At 40.1% G+C, this 27021-nt stretch overlaps 2 protein-coding genes across 6 annotated transcripts in view; one reads left to right on the forward strand and one right to left on the reverse strand.

The window, feature by feature from the left end:
* LOC144521082 (fibulin-2-like) overlaps positions 1 to 11464 on the reverse strand; it is a 32325-nt gene extending 20861 nt beyond the window's left edge. For 3 of the 4 annotated variants that reach the window (XM_078255363.1, XM_078255364.1, XM_078255361.1), the window contains exons 1-2: positions 4139 to 4219; positions 388 to 1852 (exon numbers count right to left, since the gene is read on the reverse strand). In XM_078255363.1, coding sequence (XP_078111489.1) covers positions 388 to 1738 — 1351 coding nt within the window. In that variant the 5' untranslated portion in view covers positions 1739 to 1852; positions 4139 to 4219. Of the gene's footprint in view, positions 1 to 387; positions 1853 to 4138; positions 4220 to 11375 lie in introns of those variants that run through there. The other variant, XM_078255362.1, reaches the window with a different exon arrangement.
* A 454-nt stretch (positions 11465 to 11918) lies between these two features.
* Positions 11919 to 27021, forward strand: part of nup210 (nucleoporin 210) — a 31380-nt gene continuing 16277 nt past the window's right edge. For both annotated transcript variants that reach the window (XM_078255358.1, XM_078255360.1), the window contains exons 1-23: positions 11919 to 12094; positions 12556 to 12695; positions 14181 to 14312; positions 14957 to 15053; positions 15344 to 15494; positions 15823 to 15955; positions 16210 to 16368; positions 16642 to 16710; positions 16812 to 16918; positions 17924 to 18064; positions 18202 to 18339; positions 18589 to 18744; positions 20513 to 20711; positions 21040 to 21185; positions 22223 to 22441; positions 22698 to 22871; positions 23206 to 23398; positions 23727 to 23833; positions 25363 to 25467; positions 25976 to 26077; positions 26291 to 26419; positions 26663 to 26790; positions 26873 to 27008. In XM_078255358.1, the coding sequence (XP_078111484.1) occupies positions 11934 to 12094; positions 12556 to 12695; positions 14181 to 14312; positions 14957 to 15053; positions 15344 to 15494; positions 15823 to 15955; positions 16210 to 16368; positions 16642 to 16710; positions 16812 to 16918; positions 17924 to 18064; positions 18202 to 18339; positions 18589 to 18744; positions 20513 to 20711; positions 21040 to 21185; positions 22223 to 22441; positions 22698 to 22871; positions 23206 to 23398; positions 23727 to 23833; positions 25363 to 25467; positions 25976 to 26077; positions 26291 to 26419; positions 26663 to 26790; positions 26873 to 27008 (3222 nt within the window). In that variant the 5' untranslated portion in view covers positions 11919 to 11933. The remainder of the gene's footprint in view (positions 12095 to 12555; positions 12696 to 14180; positions 14313 to 14956; positions 15054 to 15343; positions 15495 to 15822; positions 15956 to 16209; positions 16369 to 16641; positions 16711 to 16811; positions 16919 to 17923; positions 18065 to 18201; positions 18340 to 18588; positions 18745 to 20512; positions 20712 to 21039; positions 21186 to 22222; positions 22442 to 22697; positions 22872 to 23205; positions 23399 to 23726; positions 23834 to 25362; positions 25468 to 25975; positions 26078 to 26290; positions 26420 to 26662; positions 26791 to 26872; positions 27009 to 27021) is intronic.

Consider the following 27021-nt stretch of genomic DNA (forward strand, 5'->3'; position numbering starts at 1 on the left):
TAAGTATCATGTCCTACTTACAAACCTCTAGAGAAATAAATATAACATTCTCTCAACTTGAATGGTTAAGTTAGATAAATGCTATCCAGGGAAAACAGACTTTTCATGAACAATTGTTTTTCCTGGACCATTGCCAGCTTGGGTTAGGGTTTATAGAGTGATTATGAATTCCTCTTCAAAAGACAGGATGTGAGAGAAGGAAAAGGAAGATGTCCTCTGAAATAGTAACGGCCTAACATCGTCATCGCTGGGCTATAAAATCATCACACTGTGATCTTTTTTGATGTATGAATTTTATGTTTCAGATTTATTTTCAATTCAACTGCTTTCAATCACAAGAGTTAGGATCATAAAAAAAGAGATTACTTAAAACTCTTTAAAACGTACCTTCGGCTTCTCCCTCCACATTCTGAGACTTATAGTTGTAGAGGGTTTGGGGTTGTCTTTGAGGCTGCTCTCCATCCTCCCTTATCCTGACTGGAGCTCTGCTGGTGGGACTGAACTGTATTGAGGGGTATGAGGTCTGCTCCTCTCTACCGAGCGTCTGCCTGTGCTCCACTGATTCTTGTTCCTTATGGCCGACAGAATGGGAGCCGCCATGACTTCCTGTGCGGCTGCCTTGAGTATGTTTGTGATGGCCAAAGTGCCTGGGCCCCTTGTTTGCACGGGCGCCGTATGCTGTGTCTTTTAAAGTGTCCTGTGCCACTCTGTTTCTGCCACCTTTATGTCTAATGGTTCTGTCAGCAACTTCCTGCTGCGGCCTGTGGTTCTCTGTGGTCACTCTCTGTGTGGTTGTTAGCGATGTTGATGTTTCGCTCTGAGCCCCTGTAGTGGTTGGATCCATGTTATGTGTGACCTCAGCCTCCCTGTTCCTCTCTGAATCAGAGCTTTTTTGTTTCTCCCTCAGCTCATGTCTCCTGTCATCATGGGAGCTGAAGGAATTGGAGCTTGACTCTGGATAAGCTAGTGGTACTGTAGTAGATTCCAGTGGTTGGGCCAGATCTTGGATAGTGGAGGACGTTGGCCCTGCTAGTGTGTAGTCATAATCCCCTCTGCCAAAACTGGGTGGGTCCTGCTTATACAGTGGTAAAGTGTTTCCCACTGCCAGCTTGGAAAATGGTTCCACAGGACTCATTTGTCGGTTGTCATCACGGCTGCTAATGTCTCTTAAAGGGTTGTTGTTCTCAGTGGTCGTAGCCCACATGGGCTTATTAGAACTACGAAGGTCACAACCAGGGATAGGTGAACACATTAACCTCCCACCATCATTTGGACAGTGGCAAACCTGACAATTGTCCATCTGAAAGGAGTGTCCCGCCTCGTACTTCTTGTTGCCATAGGAACAGCCAATCCGCCCACATTGCGGACACCCATCTGCAGGTTGTGAAATATCAATGCAGTTGGGGGGGATTTCAGGACACGGAATAAAATGACAGCTTATCTTCCCTCCTCCTTGGGGACAGGAGCATTCAGTGCTTCCAAAATCTACAAAGTAAGCTTCACCCTCTGGGACTTTCCCCTTCCGGAAGCCTGCTTGGATGCAGTCATAGTACTGGTAACCCTCACAGGTGCAGCCCCTTTGTGTACAGATGGGACAGCAGGCACCCTTCTCTAAAACCGTTTCAATACAGCTTTGCAGAACAGGACAGTCCACACCTGTGCAGTCTCTCTGGCTTAGACAGGTGTCCATGCACAGAATCATCCAACATAAAAACAACGTTGCCCTCTGAACGTTCATTTTGCATAAAAGAAGTACAAAAAATAAATAAAAAATGTAAGTCAGTTCTTCAAAGTAAGGTTCTCTTCAGGCTAGATTTTATTCCAGATGAGAAAGAATGTTGTGTCTTTTAGCCTGTGAAAGTAAACAGTGGTTAATGATATATTTACAGTACAAATGTTATCTGGCATTCAGCTTGATAAAAATCAGTGTCCTATTATTTTTGGTTTGTTTTCACAGTTATTATCAAAAACACGTTTTAACTTATTAACCTGTCTGCTTTAATTTGGCCACCTGCCAAATGTTAATTTTTTTCCATGCCTACTCTCTGGACACCACAGGGGATGAAAGCTGTGGTTTATATTTTATTGTGGAAATTTGGCCAAAGGTAAGATTGACTGAGGGAAATATGTACAACAATAACCCAACAAAAATTGCCAGTTGTTGAAAAAACAATGCTGAAATAACAAAACCTCCCTTCTATGACAATGTTATAGTTTGCCATACAAAAGTGTTCTAATTGTGTTGAGAACTGCTTATCCGAGTTTATCTATGTGCAGCATATGTTGGTGTATTCTCATAAAATGTTTTTCTTCCCTAGAATATGGCGGGGATGTTGTGCAAATACTGTACGGTCATTTGAGTCCATTGTTCATTTCTGCCTATAATAGCTGGTGTTGGAGCATGCAAACCGTGCTTTTGCAGGGATACAGTAACACACCAGTGATACTGACAGTAAAGTAGCACAAGCACTGTTATAAGAAAATATGACTTGTAATTATTAAAGTCCTATAAGGTATAAAAATGAATGGATTTGATGCTTTTCTTTATGCAGCAATTGTACAGAGACAGAGTGGCAGCACAAAGTCAGAATGTGACAGGCTTGATTCTGTGAGTAAGTGATGTGACTTCAAATCAGCAAGCACATTGAGAACCAGGTGTTTTCTATTTTACTTTTCCTGTTTTTCCTCGCTGCTTGCTTTTGTGCCAAACGCGAAAGACTTATGTGACATTTCAGGCAAAAAAAAGTTCATAAATAGAGATAAACTCAAAAATGTTCTGCATGACAAACTCGTCTTAAGACATTTCCTGCTGAAATGATTCAAACCAATTTCAGTCATGCTCTTTCCACAGCCTATTTTGTTATCACATTTTCCCCAAATTGCATGTCCTTGGAAACATTTCCCACCAAAAGAGGAGCAGCTACAGAGAGCAAAACATAGAAGATGTTTACAGTTTACTTTTTCTAAACAGCCTATACTTGTTTTTGGAAGTATGGAGCTCCTGCTGCAACATACAGTACAAGAACGTAGGTGCTACTTATAATCTTTTTAGAAAATAAAAAAGACATGCTGGAACCTGGTTATTTCAAGTGCATCTGCCTGACTGTGCACTTATATTGGGGAATCTAATTCCAGCCTATGTGAGCAAAACATGCAGTGCTTCTACAATATATGAAATAATAAAATAAAATCCAGCGGCATTCACAATGATCTACTGTAGAGTTCATCAAAACAAACATAACATACATAGCTCTGTCTTTCTTCATAACATGTAAACAACATAACAGGAACAACACAAAGTGCACTACAGCTCCGTTTAGAGACTCAATGACGTCTTTGTTTGCTGGTGTACAAAATCATTTTACCAGATCTTGCAGTCTTTAACAGACACATGGCCCACTGCCATGGTGTGTTGAACTCAGCCCTAAAGGTACTGAAACTCTGTATGTTTGTCTACAACATGAGTGAAAGGGAAAATGTAACACAGTAAAAAAAAAAGGCCACTTGGTGATAATGAAATGTGATGGACTGAGAGTAAAACTCTCTCTGGTTGTACCTTTAAAGACCAGGGAAGTTCAGGGAAGGTCCCACAAAACATTTCAAACAGCGACTGTGTGCTTTGCCATCCCAGTAGCCAAAAAATGACCTTTATCCTATCTGCTCACTGTGCCCCGCGCGCGCACGCACATACGCACGTGAAACCCGATGCAAACATTGTTTTCACTCGAGCGAATACGCTGAAACGTCAATCCAATGACGGGTAATGAATTAAAGAATGACTCGCGTATGTGAAAGTGCACACTCGCTGTCGAAATGGGGACTTAAACAGCATTTGTGGTTATCGAACCACTTAATGATTTCTCAGCGTGTTATTGAGGCGACTTTAACATTTGGACTTCACAGTCGTATAGGCACACATTAAATAATGTCAATCAAGCATATAGGCAAGAAAGTATCTCTCTAGTAAAAATCAAACAAGTTTTAAAATATGACAGTATTGATCACAGAACGTATAATCTAAATAGTTGTCCCTATATGTTCACATGATTAGTGGAAATACAAATGCTCAATAGCCTATAGCATAACAAATCGTGCATTGACATCGATTGTTTTTATCCATAAAAATCACGTTGCCTACCTTGCATCTATAACCTTGCAGCGCCGCTTTGCTCCTAAAGGAAACTTGTGCGTAAAGTTTATGTCCTGACTCCGACTTGGGAGGCTGGCTGGGAGCGTCCTCTCTACCTTTTTTTCGGCGGGGGGGCGTGACAATCTTCCACAGAATTACTTCCAACTCTTTTAAAATTATTTCGGTTCCCTTTTCTGGATTATAATCATCCAAAAATACGAGAAATGATTTAACATGGAGCAACGTCAGTGGAAAATGTGTTGTCTACCTAAATGACTACGATGATCCAAAAATCAATTAGGATATGGTGTAGAAGAAAATAATGATCATAGAAATAGCCTAATAGTGCCTCTGGTAATATAGTAATCTTGTAAGAAAGATAAAAGTTACAGAATCTTTACTTTTTATATAATTTGGATTTGTACATTTGCATGTTCACAATTATTACTGTTCAACCTAACTATATGCAGCTAGTTGGTTTACCATTAGGTGCCATATCATTGACTAGTATGCCGTTTATTCCTAGAGATCCCACAAGCCACAACAAATTAATCATACAGACATGATTAGACATCACATGTTTGTGATCTTTGTCAGCAGAGCTTTTTGGATAATTGTATTACAATTGTAATTACTGGAATTCCTACTTCATGGTACAAGGGTCTGTTCTAAACAGACCACAGTGAATTTTTTATCTTTTCAGTATCTCTCCAGTTTTCTCTCATAAGCAGTTTGATCTTTAGGATAATTGAGTCACTAGTGAGAATATAGACAAAAGCTGCCTCAGTGGATAAATAGACTGATTAGACAGGCACACCGGTACTGGGTCAATTGATCACTTTGTTTCAGGGGTCTCCCTTGACTAATCAGTGACAGAGACGAGTCAGTGCCCCCATTATTAATTGTCTCTGTTCATTATAATCAAATGCATGCCCAGCTGCACCAGTCACACAGTACGAAGACCCTCCAGATGTCTTTCCCGATCCCGTTTCTCTCTCATCTAATTCACAAATCCTCATAAAAACGACACTCCTTTTTGCATTTTTGTGACTTATGAGCAGTGTATGATCATATGGACATACATAACTCTGCAAGTCATTAATGACAGTTCCTCAGTTTACATCTACTAATGTTACTTGCATAACTCCCTACCAATATCAGTTGTATTGCTTTTTCTGGTTCAGTTTGAAATGTTATCTTAGTCCAACCTGCATGTAGTCTGTGTTATAGCCTATCCCTACAGGAGACACATGTATGACGCAGGTGCACTGAACACAAGTTCAACTCACAATTGACCCACTCATTTGATCATTAATAACATGGGCATGTGAGCTACGTGGCCCTGGACCTGGCATGGAGAGCTGTTGTCACCCTTCTGTGCAGCCCTGCCCTGCTGCGACGCCTAAAACACAACCAGGCAGCACACATAAGCGGGTGACCCTAGAATGGCGGCAAGTAAAAACATAACCAGAGGAAATAAAATGTTATTTCCTTCCACAGATGTTGCACAGATTACAAAGATGACATAACACACATATATTGCAACAATGTAATGTCTTGCCAAATAAATTATCCTTTCTTGCCATTTCAACAACTATAAATGCTGCTTTCAGTTCTGAACTTTGCGCTTTCAGCAGTCTCTACATAAAAATAAATCATCTCTGTAATAAAAATCACTGGTCGAACAGAAATGAAACCCTAAATGCTTCTTGCCTTGTAGGTTTAGATCATCTGAGGGCCCTCTAGAATCTAGAGAGATGTCCTCATGTCACAGGCAGGGACCAAATGACCAGGTCCTCACATAGTAGTTGACCTCTCCTTACTCTTCTGGGGCCAGAAACCCTCATTTCAGTAATGGCTCTCAGCCTGCAAGATAATATCATCTGACACGCACTGATTTGGGAGAGGTAATTGCACCCCACACTGTTGTAATTTCTCATTCATGCATGTTTGAATGGTGACTTATGCCACTACTAATTGCCCAAGCCCACTGACTGCAACCCTGCCTCATAATAATGTACCTAATGGGCACTTTCTCTGTTTCACACAAGGATTATTGAATTAAAGTTTAAAGTTTATTACACTGTGTTTATTATTTGTTCTCCAAGCAGAGTGAAGTCATTCTTGCCTCAGTTCTTCTGACGATAGCATAGCCTTAATATTTTTCAGGGTTTTCATTACAACTGATGCCAGTGATAGTGACATCATTGTCTACTTGGGCCCCCCAATGCAGCAGGCGTTAACATTATCTATCCATTGTATGATAGCCTACATTGTCCTGATCTTCTGTTTTGTTTAAACAGGTGGGTAGCCTCATAGTGTTTGTTGTAACCTTTGTTAGCCCAGAGAGGTAGTGTGTAGGGTGGGCTAAATTGGTATATTGTATCAGTCCATTATCTGTTCATTTCATAAATAATTTCACAAGAACATGAAGTGGAATCCTCCTCAAACATCATCCCATTACAGAATTATGCAAGAATTCCAGCAACAAGTACATACAAAGTGCCAGATAATTATTCTTACTCTTCTAATCAAAGTGTTCTGACAGTAACTTAAAATAGTTATTGCAGTCCAAATCCAAAATAAAAGAGAGAGTCGTCTCCCCCGGCCCCTCCTCCCCAGACTCGAAGTTCATGGAGGTTGCCAGGTTGAGAGCGCTTCCAACAATGCTGACGCTAGTCTCACATAACGAGACATTACCCCACAGCACAGCAGAGTAGCTAATGTTAGATGCTGGCTATATTGACAGTCATAAAAGCCCGTGCTCACGCAGAGCTCTGTAGACTGACAACCACCCTATCTCGGCTTAAAATTACGGCAACAGGGTGCCCGGATGGCTCAGTTGGTGGAGCGGGTGCCCATGTGTGGAGGTTTACTACTCGCCGCAACGGGCCAGGTTCGGCTCCCGCCTGCGGCCCTTTGCTGCGTGTCATTCCCCCTCTCTCTCCCCTTTCAAGTATTCTGCTGTCCTGTCAAAATAAGGGCTGAAAATGCCCCAAAAATGATCGTTTCAAATAAAAAAATAAAAAATAATAAAATTACGGCAACAGCCGCTGAAAACACCACTACCTCGCCGTCCTCTCTATCCTACTGACAGACACACTTTCTCGGCTTAAAAGTATGGCTGTTGTGGTTTTGGACATTTCTGTTGCCTGTATTATGATTTCTGTATGTTTCCTGTTTTTGTATATTTATTCTGTATTTTTCTGTTCCCTGTCTTATAAATGTATCCTCTTTTGTGTATTGTGGTCTGTGTATATTTTGTTGTGTATTTTTCTGTTCCCTGTTGTGCATTTCCCTGTTTATGTTCTGTTTCCTGTTTTATTTTGATAGTCTGTTTTCTGTCTTGTCATGTCTAGCTTTACTTCCTTTGTTTTCCCGCCTGTGTGATTGTCTGATGTGCTCCACCTGTTCCCCAGCCCTGGTGTCATCTGTCTTGTGTCTTCTCCTTACCTAGTTTATTTAGCCCCTGTGTTTCCTTTGTCTGTTGGTCATGTGTTTTGCCTGTGAGTTTGCCTCTGTTTGTGTGTGTGTTTTCCCCGTGTCAGTTTGGTATTTCCCTGGTTTTTGGATACCTTTCTTCCTTTTTTGGTATTGGTTTTTGCCTGCTGTTTCTCCCAGGACACCCTTTGTTCATGTTTGTGTTTCCAATGATAAAGCCTCGAGTTCAACCCTTCTCTTGCCTGCCTGCCTCTCTCTGAGTTTGGGTCCTTTAATCCTCTACTACATGACAATGGCATTTGCCGCTGAAAACACCACTACCTCACCGTCCTCTCCTGACAGACACTTTCTTGGCTTAAAGTTATGGCAACAGCCGCTGAAAACACCACTACCTCGCCGTCCTCTCTACCCTACTGAGACTGTACACAGCCCACAGTCACCTATTCTGGGGTAACTAGACCACCTACTACCGTTGACATGACAGAGCACCACGAAAAAATTATGGCAACCTCCATCAAAAACGGCACTACCTCGCAGTCCTCTCCTGACAGACACTTTCTCGGCTTAAAATTAGCTGCTCGCGGTGCTCTGCATCCAGCGCACAGTCACATTCTGGGGTAACTAGGCCACCAACTACCGCTGATCTAACAGATCACCACGACCGGCAGCTCACGGTACACTGTACCCAGCGCATAGTCACCTATTCTGGGGTAACTGCTTAAAATTATGGCAACAGCCGTTAAAAACACCACTACCTCGCTGTCCTCTCCTGACAGACACACGTTCTTGGCTTAAAATTATGGCAACAGCCATATTCTGGGGTAACTAGACCACCAACTACCGTTGACCTGACAGAACACAATGCGGAGCACCGTAGTCGGTGGCACGAAGCTCTCAACATGAGACAGCTAGCAACTGCCGCTCTGTAGCATGGAGCTCTGTAGTCGATGTCACATGCCTACACCATGGAAATGGCAAGGGAATTTACAGCCCAGTTAAGATTATGTAAAAGGAGTTCACACTTAAAGCACAGCTCTGTAGAACTGCCTTGTTTTACTGTCTGTAGACCAAGTTATTTTAAAAGTTACTTCTCAAGGGAAATGTTGATATTTAAGGACTTTTTTTTTTCTTTTACTATAATTGATTAAAAAATAGCACGCAACATGAAGTTCACCAGATTGCTGAGAAAACTGCAGAGTCAAGACCCTTTGGACATCCAATAGTCTCCTTTGAGCTAGTCCCACCTCATTTCTTGAAACACACAAAATAGCTCCCCAAGGCAAAGGCTGATTTCACTGGAAAGTAATACATCTTATTATGCCTACCTACAGCAGTTTTAGGGACATTTAAGCTGTGTACTTTCAAAACTATTTAAAGCAATGACCCATCCAAAGCCTATTACATTTCCAACGGACAGTGAGCCCCCAGCTGAGAACATTGCCATTGAGTGAGGGTTTAAGTAAGTGCCATGGCCTTCTGTAACCAATTGTTTGGACCAAGCCAAGCATGGTGGTAAAGAAAGGTTCCCGACTTCACACCAGGAAGGAAGTGACCGCTGATGCATGCCAGATAAGGAGTCACTAGACAGAATATTAAAGCAGGTGCAGCCATTTGTGACACAGGAAAATATTTGATGTGCAACATATGGCTGCAAGTTTTTAGTCTAATAGCAGAGGTAAAAGGCTTTGGTGGTATCAGGTGTGGTATATAATGCAGCACCATTGCCCAATATAAAAGTGGGTGGCCATTACATACAACACATTAGAATCTGAAAGTCCAACCTTTCAGAAATAATAGTGGATTAACTGTACTGCAATCAGTATCTTTGAAGGGTATGGTAGTTTACCTCACCAAAAACAGTCACAAAATCAGACAGTTTAAAGAAAAATATTTGCAACCATTTGAGTTACCCTTTTTTAATCGGATATATAGTTAATAGTTGCTGAGCTCTAAGTCTGACAGATTTGTACTGAGGAAATTACAACAATCTCTATCCATTGCCCTGCATTACAATAACTTTTCCCTCTGAATGAGTTCAGTCTGGTACTGCACTTTGTGTTGTCTAGACATGAGCCTCCATGTGAAGTGCTAGAGACACAGAGCGTGACATTCAGGTATTGTTTTCCATGTTCTCAGACATTACATCATTCACTCCTAACATCAATTGTACGTGCACTGCCCATTGATAGGGTACAAAGTTGAAAATGTAGGACTGAAGCCCACACAGAGTGGTTTTGCCAAAATAAATTAAAGTTGTGCTGTCTTCTCAAGTTTCATTCTAAACTGCCATCATTGTTCTGAAGAAGATATGTCATTTTATTTCAACACAAAATAGCTTGAAAAAGTCAAACTAAGTTGGAACAGTTGTCCCTTTAGACCATGTGCAGTGTGAATATACAGTATACCATATGTGTAGATTGTAACTATACTGTACAGTATGGTTGTCATTAAAGGCAGTCTGGAACACAGCACCAGTCAGTGATGGGATTTCATTGCTAATGCACTCTGACTCAAACAATATGTCACCTTTGGCACAACGCAGCATTATCTAAAACACTTCAAAACCACAGTGTGTTTTGTAATCATGCTGTGCATCTTTCTGTGTCTAGAAAATGAGAGGCACATACCAGGAGGAGCATTGCTGTAATAACATCAAAGCGGATGAGAGTGTACAATTAACATTCTGTAAACTCTAAACTCATGTACTATCGCAGGACCAATTTTAATGCCAGAAAATTATCTCACACGCACAAACAAATGAAGGGGAATGGTTGGTTGCCATTTTTCAGCCATAGTCTTTTCAACCCCTGATATTTTGTTAAATATTGTATTGTTTAAAGGGCACTAATGAGATTTAATTTTTTTTTTAACCCATATTTCATATAATAAACTATCCCTTACTCATTGTTGTCATCCATGCCTGGGTGAGAATATTATATGCACATACATAAACCCATACATATAAGTAGCTGTCAGTGACACCTAGGGGTGAAACGTTGTACACTGCATATTCTTGACTGAATACTGTAAGACCCAGACAGCCTCCAAGAGACACAATGCAAGAATGACTGGCAGCCAAACGTTCATGATGGTCTGCTTTGTCTGGTTATTCAGATTAATTTATAGTTTAATATAGAAAAAAAAAAATATTCAGTTACTTGTGTCAGCCAACTTGTAAATGCCCTGCACTTTATATTAATTCACAATGCTGAGCACATATTTCTTGTGTAGTAGGGCAGGCTAATGTTTGATTAGTGGCCTGTACTGGCTTTCATTTATCTTACGTGAGTCAATGGACAGGGGGATCTATTGGCTAAGTGTCAAGCATTAGCCAAACACTTAAAGATATCACTAGAGCAAGAATATATAAAGTTATGTGATTAATTGTAAGCAATGGATAATATATTTGTGAATACACAAAAACTGGTTTTTGATACTGTGTCAGTAAAGTGTTAGTTCAAAGTTATGGTCATGTCTGTGGCAATCTTTGATTAGGGTGTCGTATTTGATTGCATTATGGTGTTTAAAGTTTTGTCCACCACTACATACAGTAGGCTACATGAGAGGGACAAGTCAACATATTAAAAATAACTCAATATACGAGACAACACCACTAGAGCCTACACTAGACTACATTATCTAGACTAGCGATGGATGAACATCTTTCTGACACAGAGTCACTGAAAACTGCACATTAAGCTTTAGATAGATTGGATACATGTGTATGGGGATTCGATTCAATTCAATTCATATCGATTTTAAATCTAATTCAAAATGTACCTTTAAGAAAGAGCGTCATTCCTACCGTGGTCTATGACGTTTACCCACTCCCGGCATGCACACTGGAAGTCCAATTATTGCTAATGGCGGGTATTTGTATGAAACGTAGCTAGCTACGTATTTTAAGCTATTGTTGGCTAACTGTTTAGCTAGCTACGTATTTTAAGCTATTGTTGGCTAATTGTTTACATTGATATAAAACAGGGGATTTCAAATTAATAGTCGCTGTGTGCTTTGAAGCAACTCCGAGGATAAACAAAGCGAAGGACTTGAATTAGAGGACTACCGTTATGGGACACCAACTGTAATCATCATGTGCCTGCTGTCTGTTAACTAACGTTAACGATAGTGATACAAACTGAGCAGGAAGACAGCGTGTGCTTGAAATGGCTTCAATCAGTAGCGATGTTAATTCACCTTAACGTCTTTCTGAGAGCCACGACCCCAAAACTACTGCACACATAACCTTTGCTAACTTAATGGCACGGAGGAAGTTTAGCTAGTACAGTACAGAACCTTAGCGTTCATTAATTCGACCGTCAGGTTCGCTGACAATACATTTACGCACACTCATGAAACGGAAATGACTTCGTTAAAATTATCAGTGTTGGCATTGGTATTATTTATAATCGTGATTCAAGTTAACGGTTCCTCGAAACTAAATATTCCCAAAGTGTTGCTACCGCTTGCTAGAAGTACAAGAATTAACTTCACATTGGAAACTACTGAAGGTTGCTACAGATGGTGAGTAGAATAAACTGAAGTCTGCCTCATTGAACTGGAGGGGAGCTGAGGGCATATGCTCTGTGAAGGGGTGTCATATTACATGGGGCATGGGAGGCCACATGGCCAAGTATACTGTAGTCTGTTTCATGGCAATGTGTGTGGGCCCTCAAACAGCTAACGTTAAACTTTTTAGTTCAACCATAGAATATGAACCATGGATGCACATCTCTCTGACACAGTCAATAACAACTGCACATTCATTGGGCTTTAGATTGGATACATTTAAGGGCTTTTTTTGTGTTCACCTTTTACTCAATCCAAGTTTACAGTAAAGCTGCAACTCCACCCCAAGTATGAAAATGTTATTCCACCTCAAATCTTTTTATGATGAATATAAGGTCGACATTGTAATTGTGACGAATGAAGAACTGTATGGCTACTCCACTTATGTAGCTAGGCTGCATGACTTGTTCTTCCAGGTCTTCCACCAGACCAGAGGTAGCAAGCATCCAGGCTGTGAATGAGGAGAGCGGCAGAGGCTGCTCCCGGAAAGCTGTTCTCCAGGCTCTCTCCACCCAGCCCTCCAGACTGACCAGCATCATTCTGGCTGAAGATGTTGGTAAATACAGTAATACTATATTAATCAACAATTAATAAACACAAGTCGCTCATTCATAAAATGTTGCTGTGTGCGTGAGTTAGGAAATTAATTTGTGCATAGTTGGTTCAGTTGTACATTTTCTGTATATTTGTGTTGAAGATCATCATCATCTCTGTGGTTTTGGCAAATGCACTACCATATTGAAGTGTGCTTTGCTGACTGTTCACATTCTTGCACAGAGATGGGCAGAAATGTACAGAGACATTCAAATGCAAGCTTCCTAAGTTGAAAATCTGGATCTTGGTTTTCAAATCAGCCTCTGCGCAACGCTCAGTGGATTTGCTCTCTGAAAAAAAGCAAATTTTGCACTATGATCTAGATGGTGCAAAAGCAGAGCATTAAAAGTCAAAAGCGCACGTTGATCAATATTCTTTATCATATTTTTACGGGCTGAGTGGACGGTCACTACAACAAATTGTTGCGCTTCATTATTATGTAGTGTGGAGTACATGTTAATCTTGCAGTTGCCAGCATCTGTAGGGTCGGTTATTCTCATTTTCTATGTAGTGTCGGATTCACTGAACTGTTCTATGGTCACGTTTGTAATGTTCTAGAACATGAAGAATTCAGTATCAGAATATATAAACTACAAACTCTTCATATTATTCTGCCGTTACAGAATAATGAAGCATGCTCAGCAGCATCATATAAGCTGAGTCTGTTTTGTGTTCTTATTTATTCATCATCTTTTTTTTGTTTTACATAGATTATGGCGGGATAGTAATTTGAGAATAACTAAGAAAACATTAAGGATTTCTAAAGGCTAGTACATAACATAACAAAACAAGGTATAAGTGCAGTTTGTAGACTATAACAAATGAGTATAATAGTATACAGTGTGATATGTTGCAGTGCTCTATTCCCTTCAGAGTTTAATGGTCCTGTTGCACAACACTTCATTCTTCCTTTTTTGCTATTGTGTAATGCTGTATGTCAGCTGTTGCCTGTGGCACTGTTGGCCAGTAATGGATGACTGGCAGATGTGAACATTTGCTTTGGAATCAGGAAAGTTAAACACTTAATAATAAAGTAATCAGTTCAGACCACAATCGCTGGCTTTAAGTGTGGCCTATCTCGCTCTACCTGTTTCAGGTTAACCAAAACATAATCCAAAATTATCTATTGCCCATGCAACAGCCCACTTAGCAGACCAGAAAAGCCACAACATTTGACTTGATTGTTAACTGTGGAGCATTGTGCTCGAAGCAGAGGATGCCTCCATTGCTATTTCTATACACATGATAAAGTATGTGTTTTAGTCAGGAGGTCGATCGATATGCTTTGTGCCTCCAAAAAGAATTACTGTTCTGCATTTTGAAATTACTGTTTCTTTAAAACACCAAGCCATTTATTTCTGAGCTTTCCCTGGTTTGGTGAAAGTGTTTTATTATAGTACTGTACAATACTGTGTATATGATGTTTTGTCCCCTCATTCCTTTGCAGTTACAGGACAAGTACTGCGTTGTGACGCCATTGTCGACATCGTCAGTGAGATCCAGATAGTGTCGACCACCAGAGAGCTACATCTTGAGGACTCACCACTGGCACTGAAAATTCATGCACTGGACTCTGAAGGTGACATATACTGACTTATGACAGGATAATGTGATTCACATTATAGGTTGCTGGTGTTAATGATAAATAAATAGCACCTTAAGATTATTAAGAATAATTAACATCAATATGTGTAATATTACTCATAATATACATTTTTCTATTGTAACAAGTCCATGCTCTATTGCTTATTTGCTGCTCTAAAGACTTGTAACAGTAATGACTGAGCTGGCTCTGGGCAGCAATTTTTATACCCTCTGGCTGCTACTGTGAGATGCCTGTGTTCTGTTTGACTGGTTCCATTCAAGGCAGACACACTTAGTTTAATGAGCTGTAGCTACAGCCTGATTCTTTCTGATGATGGCTCCAGGGCCTGCTGTTTTGTTTTGTTTTTGCTTAAAAGTGAATTTTAGATTCCTCAGACAAAGTAGATTGCAAATGAGCGGCTAGTGTCCTGTAATGAAATGCCTATTGGTTTTGTTTTAGCTAATTTGAGTGCCATGAGCTTTCAGACAATTGTGCTCAGCATCTATTATACGTTCAAGTATAGTGACCTCAGCCCTATAACACAAGTTGAAAGGTCTATGCAAATATCCTCTGCTCCTCCTGCAGTTTATGACTAAAAGAAATAGCAGGTCTGACTCTTGTCCTTTTTTATGTTGCAGGAAACACCTTCAGCACCCTTGCAGGTCTAGTGTTTGACTGGACCTTAGTGAAAGATGTAGATGTGAATGGATTCTCTGACTCTTACAATTCCTTACGGTAGGCTTCCCTGTGTAAATACTGCACTCAAACGTCACTGAGCAGTTTTTACTTTTTAGAAAATCTGATAGCAAACCACAAGTAGACAAAATTACCTACATCACCTACATTGATATGCCAACCTAACTATAAAACATTTAATACAGGGATTCTGTTGTTTTACCAAAGTAGTGTAAGGCTTCTTTTTTACTTTTTGGTTCCTCTTCCTCTGAAATTGAATAACCTTTGAGGTCAGATGCTGAGATGAGATTTAGATGTATTTTTTAATCGGGGTCTTCTCTCTTCTCAAGGGTACTAAAATTCTCAGAGTCCACCTACACACCCCCTGGATACATATCTGAAATGGAACGCGTTGGGAAACAGGGCGATATTATTTTGGTGTCAGGACTGAAAACAGGACATGCTAAATTAAAGGCCAAAATACAAGAGTCATTGTATAAGGTAAGCTGTTATGAGGTACAAAAGATATAATTCTTGGCTGTTGACACCAGCACAAAGTTGAAATAATCCACTGTATTGTTACAGTCATCGACAGTCTTAGAAGAAGATGTTCTAGTTAGGTTGTGCCCTCTGTGAGATGGTTTATCTCTTGAGATTCAGACTAAAAATAGCAAAAGCTTGCATGCTAGTAATCCTTCCTGCCTTATATATGATGTCACAGAGGTAGTGACATTTAAGTTGAATTTCTGTCTTGTCAAATAATTAGTTTGTTCTGGTTTGTTAAGGCGGGAAGCTGTGTTGTTTTGTAACCATGGTATCTGTTATACAGGATGTGGGTGCTGCAGAGGTAAGACTGCTGATTTTAGAGAACATCCTGCTGAGTCCTGCACATGACGTCTACTTGCTGGCGGGAACTTCCATCCAATACAAAGTCCTGAAGATAAGACAGGGCTCGATCACAGGTCTGACTCATGTTCACTGAAGAGTACAAATCTATTTTCTGTTACTATAGCTACTCTGTTTCTGAAGCTTTATTTAGCAAACTCACACCTCATAATGTTCAAGCATCAGTTTAATTCTTAAAATATGAATTACATTGTGATTGAGTCAATTATGTTCCTTAATGTGACCAGATGAATGGAGCTGCTGTTTTTTTCAGTTTTACCTAGCACAGAAATAACCATCTCTTAAGCTTGTTTGTGTTGTGTTTGTCCAGAGCTCTCAATGCCTTGTGATCAGTATCAACTGCACCTTCAGAACAGTGTGATTGGCACTAATGGAAACCCAAATGTTGCTGTGGCCAGTCTGGATCAAAGCACTTCCAGAGTTACAGCAACTCAACTTGGACACATCAATGTGGTGCTGGATCATAAGAGTATCCTTCTGACAAGTCGTATTTGCACTCTGTAACAGTTATTATAATGTTATAATTTCATGTACTTTGCCTTGACATCTTCAGCCGATAATATATAGTGTGGGTTAACTGCAGCGATGAAGGTGTTTTTACACCAAATCTTGTTTTTTTTCTCTGGGAGCAGTGGAGTAGTACTACTAGGAGTAGTATTGTGCATTTGGCAAAAATCAAGTTTAGAGTTGTCATTATCAATGAGTGTGCCTGGGTTTACTTTCCTTAGTAGCATCTACTTAGGCCTTCGAATGCAAGGAGTATCTCGCCTACCCAACAGCACCCTGTATGTGGTTGAACCAGGCTACCTAGGTCTGTTTCTTGTTACCATTAAAAACATAAAAGTCAATAGTCCATTTTTATTTATTTTTTTAATATGTAGCTAACCTCTGTTTTCTCTATAATTTGTTTAGGTTTTAAAATTCATCCAGGAGACAGCTGGGTTCTCGAAACAGGCAGAGTATACGATATCCTCATCGAAGTCTTTGATAAATCCAGCAACAAAATTTACCTCTCTGATGTGAGTAGGCTTCACTAAAGTTACTTTGTTAATCGTTTCTATTGCTAGAGACGCTGACAGTAGTGTAAAAGTCAGTATTCTCCTAAAATAAATTCCGGACACACTCCTGTGACCAGCATTGTTTTATGCTGTTGATAAAGTCCAATATTTCACATTTCATCTTTAGAGTAGTAGTAGTAGTAGTAGTAGTAGTAGTAGTAGTAGTAGTAGTATGAGCTCAACAGTTTTTCTTGCTTATTCTTGTTAGTATAATAATGGACCTGTGTTCCAAAGCTTTGAATAGGACTTTCCTAGTACCTGTTTAAAGGAAAAAAAAAAAAAAAAAAAGTATTTTGAGTTTGGTCATCTTTTAATCAGATGCAGCCTGAAACTCATCTGAGAGAGATTTAGTGAACTTTGAGCCATCCTTTGCTAGCCTATGAGTTTCATTAGCCAATAGGGGAGCATGATTCAGAAAATGTCACGATTCAATATCGATTTTTAGGCTCACGATTTGGTTCAAAATTGATTTTCGATCTATATCTTATACATCCCTTAGTACATTCATGTGGATTTTTTATTTAGTATCTTTTATTGTCCATATTATTCATGTGGATTTGTTTGTTGTTATTTTAACGTCCTGTTATGATGTATGTTGTATGTGATGTCTGTAAGCTACTGGGACCTTGAATTTCCCCTTGGGGATCAATAAAGTATCTATCTAGCTATCATGTGATTGCAGTAGACAAAAAAATATGAATCGATTTTTGGAATTCTATGAATCGATTTTTAATCAGTAGAAATCACGATTCGAATAGGAATCGATTTTTTTGCACACCCCTATTAGCCAATATTTTAAACCAGGGATGACAAAACTATTCCTACACCTATTGAAGTATTATCTTGACACACATTAAAAAAATAACCTCTAAGTCTGTAAAAGTTAAAAACCAGCCTTCTATAATGAGTCATACAAAGACAGTAGTTTCAAAATCAAAACAAATGTGGTTGATTTTGATTTTGCAGAATGTCCGTATTGGCACTGTCTTCCCCCTGGAGTACTTTGAACTCCTGGAGTCTTCTCTGAATGGATCATATCATCGTGTCAAAGCGCTCAAAGAAGGCTTAACTCTCATTGATGCAACCCTGAGAGCTGTTGTGGATGAAGTGAGTTTAATTGCAACTTTGAACCTTTTCAGTCTATATTTCAGCTGGAGCATCGGCATTGCATTTACCTTCTGCCCCTTTCTTCCACTTCAGTAGAGCAAGCTTGATCATTTCCTGTGGCCTCTGTTCTGTTTCAGACTGGAAGGGTCCATGCACTCGCCAACCCAGTCCACAATGAACAGGATGTAGAAATCTATAACCCTATAGTTCTCAGTCCCAGTATTCTGACATTTCCATGGCAGCCCAAGGTTGGAGCTTATCAGTACACAATAAAGGTAATTATACAGTTTCTGAATGAAACGCTTGGTGCCCAATGGCTTTTATCTTTATTATATTTATCTCCTATGTGTCGTTGGGCAGAAGTGTCAAGCATATGACACCATTACACCTTTTATATATGTTTTTTTAGCTATTCGTACTTTGCTATAAAACTCAAAATTAATGTTTTTTTTTTAGTCATTTTACCACTGAGAGGTGTCATTATGGTGCATGTGATGACTCCTTTTTTCTGGTGCTTGTGACAGGCGACAGGAGGGAGTGGAAATTTCAGCTGGTCTTCCTCCAACACAGCTGTGGCCACAGTGACTGTGAAAGGAGTGATGACAACAGTCAGTGACATTGGCGTTAGTGTAGTTTATGCTCATGATCTACGCAACCCGCTACACTTTGGCCAGATGAAGGTAAGTTAACCTGGAAAACGTCACATGGTAAACAACACACCCATTAAATATTAATTTGGCAGTTATGGCTGAAATGATAATCCTGATTACTTTGATAACTGATTTATCGGTTTTATAGTTGTATAATGATTGTCTTATTTTCAGGTTTTAGTTTCACTTTGATTGTTGCTTAAGATTTGAACCACATTTTTTTGTATTTTCTAAAAGGGTTTTGTGTCCCCGCCACCAAAGAGCACTGGGGGGGTAATGGACACTTAAAGTGCTCCTCATCATTTTTGTTCTTACAGTTGCTAATTAGTGCTGTCAGTTGAACGTGTTATTAATGGCATTAACACAAACCCATTTTAACGCCGTCAATTTATTTATCGCGAGATTAACGTTCTTTGTGGCCTAGCAAACTTTGTAGTTTTTTTTCACATGCTGTTGCAACAACTAGTAACGTTAGGAAAACTACAACACCACACCGGATCTAGCTAGACCGGAAACAAAACAACAGGCACACTTGTTTGGGCTTGCGAGCCGGCCAAAGAGTAGTACATACCTGCAAACTAGTCGCTTTTCAGCGTAAGGGAAAATGTTATCCACATGAATCGTGTAGATCCGAAGAGTTTTTATTTGGGGGCGGCGAGACCCAGTGCTAATACGGCACCGGTGCCTTAACGACCGTTATCTACCGGACCGAATAGCAACGCGGATTTCGGTGCCTTATTTAGGTGCAACTTAAATGCCTGCACTTCTTTCTGATGCTCCGAAAACGGATGTTAGAGGGAACTAAAACATCGCCGCACGGGACTCTAGTCAGCACTACACTTAGCAGCAGCTAACGTTTACCTACTGTTAGCTAGCAGCTGGAGTAAACACGGTTAAAATGCTGACAGCTAAACGGTGTAAAGTGTGACTGTGTTAGAAGTTATTGTAAAATACCCTTTTCCTATCCAGTGGTTGTTTTCGCCATTTTGTGCTCCTTTTTTTTTTTTTTTTTTAAGATCAACTTTTTATTGTTTCATATTTTTGAACATACAGAACAATTACAATTGAACAAGGTGCTCGTTTTTTAGATAAATCTTTTGGTTCAGGCACCGTTTTAAAAGTATCGTTGTATCATGTTGTTAAGAGCATTGAAATGAGAAAAAATAATGGGACAAAAAGAAATCAAGGGACATTTAGAATAGAGAAAAAATGTGCGATTAATTGCGAGTTAACTATGACATTAATTGCGATTCAATATTTTAATCGTTTGACAGCACTATTGCTAATGCTTAATTTCTTCGGAGTAAGCCTTCACTTTTGATGCAGCATTTGCACAAAATGTACTTACTTGTTTGGTTTCATTGGGTTTTACATGTATGTCAAAGCAAAGTATGTTTGTTCACTTTTCGCAACAATTTCAATGTTGAAATTCGGGAAAGTTTGAACAACTCTTCAGCTTTGGACTCGGCGCTACAATTTCTTTTTTTAAAGACTATTGCTCTGCTTCTTCCTGCTCAAATTTTTTATTAAATGCTGTAATTTGTCATATCTAATGGAAGTATTTTATGTGCTTGCGGTAGTCATTGAAGTAATTGAAAACACAACAGATGGTAAATTATTTCTGAAGTGCATCATCATTATTAATTATGAAAACATGAAACTGTGTAATTGTCTAACCTAGTTGTGCAGTCATAAAAAATACATTGCAGTCTTATAGCTTGAATCTCCCCATTTTACTATCATTCCCAACCCTCAATCTAACACTCTTTTATACTTCTTTGATCCTGTTTTTCCTAAGGTGTATGTTGTTGAGCCTGTGGCCATGGACTTTGCTCCTTGCCCAGTAGAGGCCAGGGTGGGCCTGGTTCTGGATCTGCCCCTCAGGATTTTTGGCCTCCTGGAGGAGGTGGAGAAACAGCGGGTCATGCTGAGTGACTGCTCCCACTTTGACCTGCAGGTTGAGCAGGAGAACCATGGCGTCTTCCAGCTACTAGACGGTGAGTCTGGGTGATCTGACTGTGTCATATTGTGATCACTCTAACGCTTTCTAAAGCATTGTGAATTTTTGATGGCTTTCAAATTGCAATGTTTATCTCTTTCAAAATTCCTTTCTTAGGAAGATTTAAGGTTTTTAATTTTGGAATCTTGTATTATTGATCAGGAGATTGGGCTGGCACATACAATACGACCACTCTGTACTCCAGTGTGGTTTAAGATAGGAAGATAAATGAGCATCTGGGTGAACAATTGTGGTTATTTGTACATTGTGATTTTGCATTCTATCTTACTCTGTGGCTTCCTCCTACCCTTTTTGTCCTGATCCAGAGAGGCTGGTTCCAGGCCAGGGGCACTGCAGTGGGGTGAAAGCCAAGGCCCTGGCCACTGGGTACACCATACTTACTGTGAGCTACACCCACGGCAACGTTCACCTCAGTGCCAAGATCACCATTGCTGCCTATCTTCCTCTCAGAGTGAGTCCAAAGGTTTTGTCCTTCCACGGCTTTGCTCATCATGAACTTTGAGATGTATCATTTTAGTTTCTCAAGGCCTCCAGAATTATTTTTGTTGTGTGAAGTTTTTTAGTTCTTTAGTTAATAGTATACTTCACATGTTTTCTTTTTGAATGCTGAGGCATCTGCATGGTGTAATCATCTTCAACCTTACCTGAAGTCTTTGTTGTGATTGCTATTATTCTTTTAACTCGCCTCATAACACCAATTAGGTTTTGTCTTCGAACTAAACAAACCCACTTATGCACACACATGAACATTCATACACATACTCTCGCCTTACAATCAAGTTAGAAATGCGATGATCAGAGAGTCTTAAAATGTTCTCCTCCTCTTTCCTCTGTTCATTTTAATTATGCATTTTAAACCTAATACACAGATTTGTTTTCTATGTTTGGGCTCTAGTACTGCACAGGAATGAAAATGAATTCAACTGTTGTGGTAGAGTTCTTTAATTTAATAGTATGACCTGTATTATGATGAGTGACCAAATCTCCTGTCATGAAGAATTTCGTCATTCCTGATACACGGACAGCTGTGGTTTTCTTGCTTATTACATTTAGGTTATCAGTACAGTAACATGCTGTTTGATGCCCCACTTTTGAGGTCCTGTATTTTTTATCATGGGATTGAGTAGTATTCTTCAAAATATTGCAGACATTTTTGTTTGGATGTTTCTTCACTTGTTTTGCCCTGGCAGCTAACGGATGACCCAATTTTGTTTCTTTGCTGTAAAATAAGTTAAGCTAAACATTTTGCCCGCTTAGTTTCTCTTAACACTAATGCCCAAGCTGATATATATAAATACCTGCTTTCATTTTAAATATTGAGATAACGTTCTCCTAGATTTTTCAAAATCTCCCTTCATGACATTTTGCACACCTACTTTCTGCATTTACTAGATTTTGGTCCCCCAAATCTGTTGACGTTTGTAAAAGCATTTCTTTCTGAAAGTGTGCTGCTGTAACATTTCATAATACAATACTTTTGTTTGGCAGGCGATTGACCCTGTATCTGTGGCCGTGGTGACTCTGGGATCATCTAAAGACATGTTGTTTGAGGGCGGGCCACGACCTTGGGTTCTAGAGCCCTCAAAGTTCTTCTGCAACTTGAGCGCTGAGGATGAGGCCAGTGTTCGCCTTACGCTGACCAGTCCCTCATCTCACAACTATAACCAGCACTGGGTCAGAGCAACCTGCAGGGCCCTGGGAGAGCAGGTGGGAACTCCTGAAATTATATTGTTTCTATTTTCCATTCATGCCGCCAACCGAAGAATTGTATGGTTAGATTTTATAATATTTGAGAATAAATACAATATCTCAAAATCTTAGCTTTATAATCTACCTATAGTTATTCATATAACTCCTCTGTATATGGGAGCGTCACGCTCCCATGTGCAGGCTCCAAATAGTTATAGAAATAGGACTTTAGTATTTTGTCATCAGCTTCAGTTGTCATTATGTTTTTCTTCAGGTGCTGGAGGTGATGGTCGGTAACAAGGCCAGTGTGACCAATCCTTATCCTGCTGTGGAGCCGGCAGTGGTCAAGTTTGTATGTGCCCCTCCGTCTCGCCTCACCCTGGTCCCAGTATATACCAGCCCACAGCTGGACCTGACCTGCCCGCTGCTGCAGCAGAACAAACAAGTGGTATGTATGTGGTCCCTTTACAAGGGTCAACACGCTTCACCTTGCTGTGTTTAGCTGCCTACATTTACCTTTTTATTACTGGTATTTGTTTTGTATTGATTACTTACCTTTATCCATGGCTGTTCACGCTGAAATCACTGAATTTCATTTTGGTGACGTGCCATTTGAAGAAAGCGAACAGCTATCTCACAAAAGGACTTTAACACAAAAATATGAACACATTACTGTTCCTGTAAAATCATTAGAAAATATCTTTGGCTCAATGATGATAAGGATTATAAATGTTCCATAATAGAAGCATAATGTTTGGAAAATGAATTGATCATCACAACAGGTACCTGTTTCAAATTACCGCAATCCCATTTTGGATTTGGCTGCTTTTGATCAACAAGGAAGGAGGTTTGACAACTTCAGCTCTCTGAGCATATTGTGGGAATCGACCATGGTGTCGCTGGCCAGTATTAAACCCACTATGCCCATGGAGCTACAGCTGTTCGAGGATGGCAACAAACAGATGAAACTTCACGGTAAAGCATTGTGTCTTGCCTTAAACCTTTTCTAGTTTGTTTTGTCGTATTTTTAAGAAAGAGAGTGGGTTGTCGGCTTAACTCTTTTGTTTAGACATTTGGAAAGTAATGAGGGAAAGGCAGCAGAGAAAGCTATGGCAGGATTTAATTCTAAGACAGTGGAGGCAGACAGGGAATTATCCATTCACCCACTACTGGGAATACATTTTTTGTTGTGTTTTTGCTGTCTTTTTTTGTTTCTATAGATTAGTGATGCCAAATAGTTTGGATTGTTGTTAAATTACTGTTTTGTTTCTGCTGTTGTTGTTGTTGTTGTTATCTGTGGCAGGACGGCAGACAGTTCTTGTCCACCATCAAACAGGCATTGCTGCCATCACAGTGACAGCTCTTGGTTACCAGGTTTTACATCTCACTGCAGCCAAAGTTCCCAGTCCAGTAAGTGACTTAACCACTAAGATGTTTGTGTCAAAATGTTTCACTTCCTCTAAAAAGCAGAAGCAGCAGAACGTTATTCAAAATAACCGTATAATGTTGTCCTGTGGATCTGCTAACATTTTTCTCCCAGTCAGATCAATGTCAGGTGAGTTTTTTTTGCCTAAATAAAGATCTGACTATAGCTAAGTTTCCATCCACTTGTCAATTTAATTATCTGAAGTTCGGTAAAAAAAAAACATGCAAATGAAGCTGGTGAAAGTGCGTTTCCATCCAACGACTTTAAAGCGAATAAAAACCTGTGCGTAATGACGTTGCATGCTGTTTTGCGGTCAAATTGGTATATCGAATTGATTTGACACATTTTAAGGTGTTTCCATTCATTTTCACACTGAATCGCACAACATTCAAGCAAACATTTGCGAACAAAGTTTTGCTAGACAAAATGGATCGTGCCATCTACCAACAAATGATCAATATTGCACAAGTTGTAATAGTGCTTATGTGCCAGCTGATAGCGACATATCAAGCTATAATAAGAAAACGACGACACTATCAACACATTGCTATGATGATGCAGATGCACGTAAATGCCCGACGACAATGGAGGCGGCCTGTGGTGTGGGAACGACAGCGCTCCAAACTGTTCTGGGAGATCGTGGTTCAGAGACACTTCACGGAAACCCTTTGGTTGAAGCATTTTCGGATGACCAAGACAACATTTGACCTGTTGTGTAATTTTATTGGTCCGTCCCTTTCCCCAGATGTCGCAAGCTATCGCCCTCCGGTTCCAACCGAGAAGTGTTAGTGTTTACGCCGTGTGCGATGCCATACGAACGAGGATGATGCGAAGGTATACATACCTACCTGGGGTGGATGAGGCGCATGATATCTCGCTGCGTAACTCCAGAGCGCACCTTGTGCCACAGGTGTATGACACAATAGACGGGACTCACGTCCCGATTAGACCCCCTGCTGAAGGCTACAGGGATTTTGTCAATAGAAAGGGCTGGCCATCAATCGTACTACAGGCTGTGGTAGACGATCGTTGCATCATAAGGGACATTTGTGTCGGCACTCCCGGTAGTGCGTCTCCTCGTTCGTCCACTTACATCTGTCTTTGTTGACACCCGCCATGTGTGCAAACAGAGCAGAAATACTGGGCGGAAATGAACTAAAACTTCTTCTTCTTCGTTTTGTGGCGGGTTGCAACCATACAATGACTTAAAACTTAATCGCAATTCATTATTTATTCGGCAAATAACGTTTCCATCAGCGTTTATCGCATAAGCCATATATCGATCAAGATAAAATCCGATGAGACCGAACGTATTTCCTTTGAGTCGACATTCATGAAATTTAATCGAATTTTACTGTTTCCATAAGGCATTTTTCATTCGATATCACTTAATTCGGATAAAAACGTGTGGATGGAAATGTTGTGTTTTGTGTTGTTTGGAGTCAGTGTATAATATTTACATTTGTAACTATAACACTAAATATTTTCCAACCCTTCTTCTACTTCTGGACAGTATGACCCATTGACCCCTGTCTCAGCCACCCTGGAGCTGCTATTGGTTGAAGATGTGAAAGTTTCTCCTGACACAGTTACCATATACAACCACCCTGATGTGCGGGTAAGGGACTGACTTATACATATCTCTTTACCCCTGCAAGGGTAAACACTGACAGACTTGGCTTGTTTTGCTAAAAGCAAAATTGCATTTGATATTTCATCATAAAGGATATAATTTACTCTTTTAATCAAGCAGAACAAAACATGGAAATTAACTTCTTCACACTGGTACCAACTGAATGAATTAAAACGTTAATAATGATTGCTCTAGGCACACTGGAATCCTATATCCCTCTTCACTCAGTGGGCCTCCCTCTCCTAATCCTGTGGGATATAGGAGCAGTGTTCGGCAGGTGTGGGGGGTTAAATAACAGCTAGTGACCTGTGTAAGAGGATTTTAAAGAGCGAGTGTGGTCAGAGGTCCTCTTTGATGTCTCATGCCAGCTGAGTGAAAAAGAATTACAGTAAACTCTGACGATTTTCTGACTCGCCCCACAATATGTGATCATTTCAGTCTTAAAGTGATTTTCAGATCTGTCACAAGGCAGTAAATGTATTTTGTTTTGCAGGCGAATTTGGCCCTGCGAGAAGGTTCAGGACACTTTTTTGTCAATACCAGTGTTAAAGGGATAGCGAACGTGGTATTCCAGGAGGCCCAAGGAACAGCTCAGGTAAGAATGAACATCTGGACTGTGATGGGATTAGTTCAGGGCAATACACAATTGTGATATTGAACAACACACTGTGGATTTCTAGGAATTCCCTACTGGTGTACTTTAATCCATAATCCAACCTGGATTGTGGATTAAAGTACACTACAACAATGATCCATTGAATGCAGATAATTCTGGCACTCACTTGATTGATTTGCTGTGTGTGCCTAGGTCTCTCCAGTCTACCCAGGGGAGGTGAAGGTGATGGTTCATGACCTTTGTCTGGCATTTCCAGCCCCTGCCAAGGCCACTGTACACGTTTCTGACATCCTGGAAGTTTATGTGAGAGTGGTTGACAAGGTGCGTTTCCCACCCCAATAATTCCTCCTTTTGGAGGGTCCAGACACAGCTTGACTAAATGATCCCTATTATCAGTACCACACATTCCTGAAATGCCTCAGTGGCGTCAAAGCACTAAAAAAGGTCGTCGTCTTGGTTTTCATGAAAGTCAGCATGTCTTGAATTAGCGTCATTAGGTTTGCCCCATCTGTGAACCAAAATGACAATTTCCCAAATGATTGATGTCATTAATCTGTGTTACAGGTGGAGATTGGCCAATCTGTGAGAGCTTATGTCAGAGTCTTGGATGATAATAAGAAGCCCTTCCCAGCCAGCTATTTTCATTTCATGAATCTTAAACTCAAAGCAGCTTCTGCAATCGTCTCTCTAAAGTAAGTCATTTGTCGAAACTTGTCATTGAGGATGTAGGAACCTGCAAGGCTTCATGTAAATTTCTAAATGTCTTTTTTGCAGACGATTAGCGGAGTCTACAGAAAAAGATACCGCTGTTTTCATGGTGAAAGGTGCTTCTATTGGTCAGACCACTCTCTCAGGTGTTGTTGTGGATAAACATGGGAAAAAAATTTCATCTGCACCTCAGCAAATTGAGGTATCATTTTGTT

Source organism: Sander vitreus, chromosome 7 (genome assembly GCF_031162955.1).
Source record: "Sander vitreus isolate 19-12246 chromosome 7, sanVit1, whole genome shotgun sequence".
NCBI classification, from domain to species: Eukaryota; Metazoa; Chordata; class Actinopteri; order Perciformes; family Percidae; genus Sander; species Sander vitreus.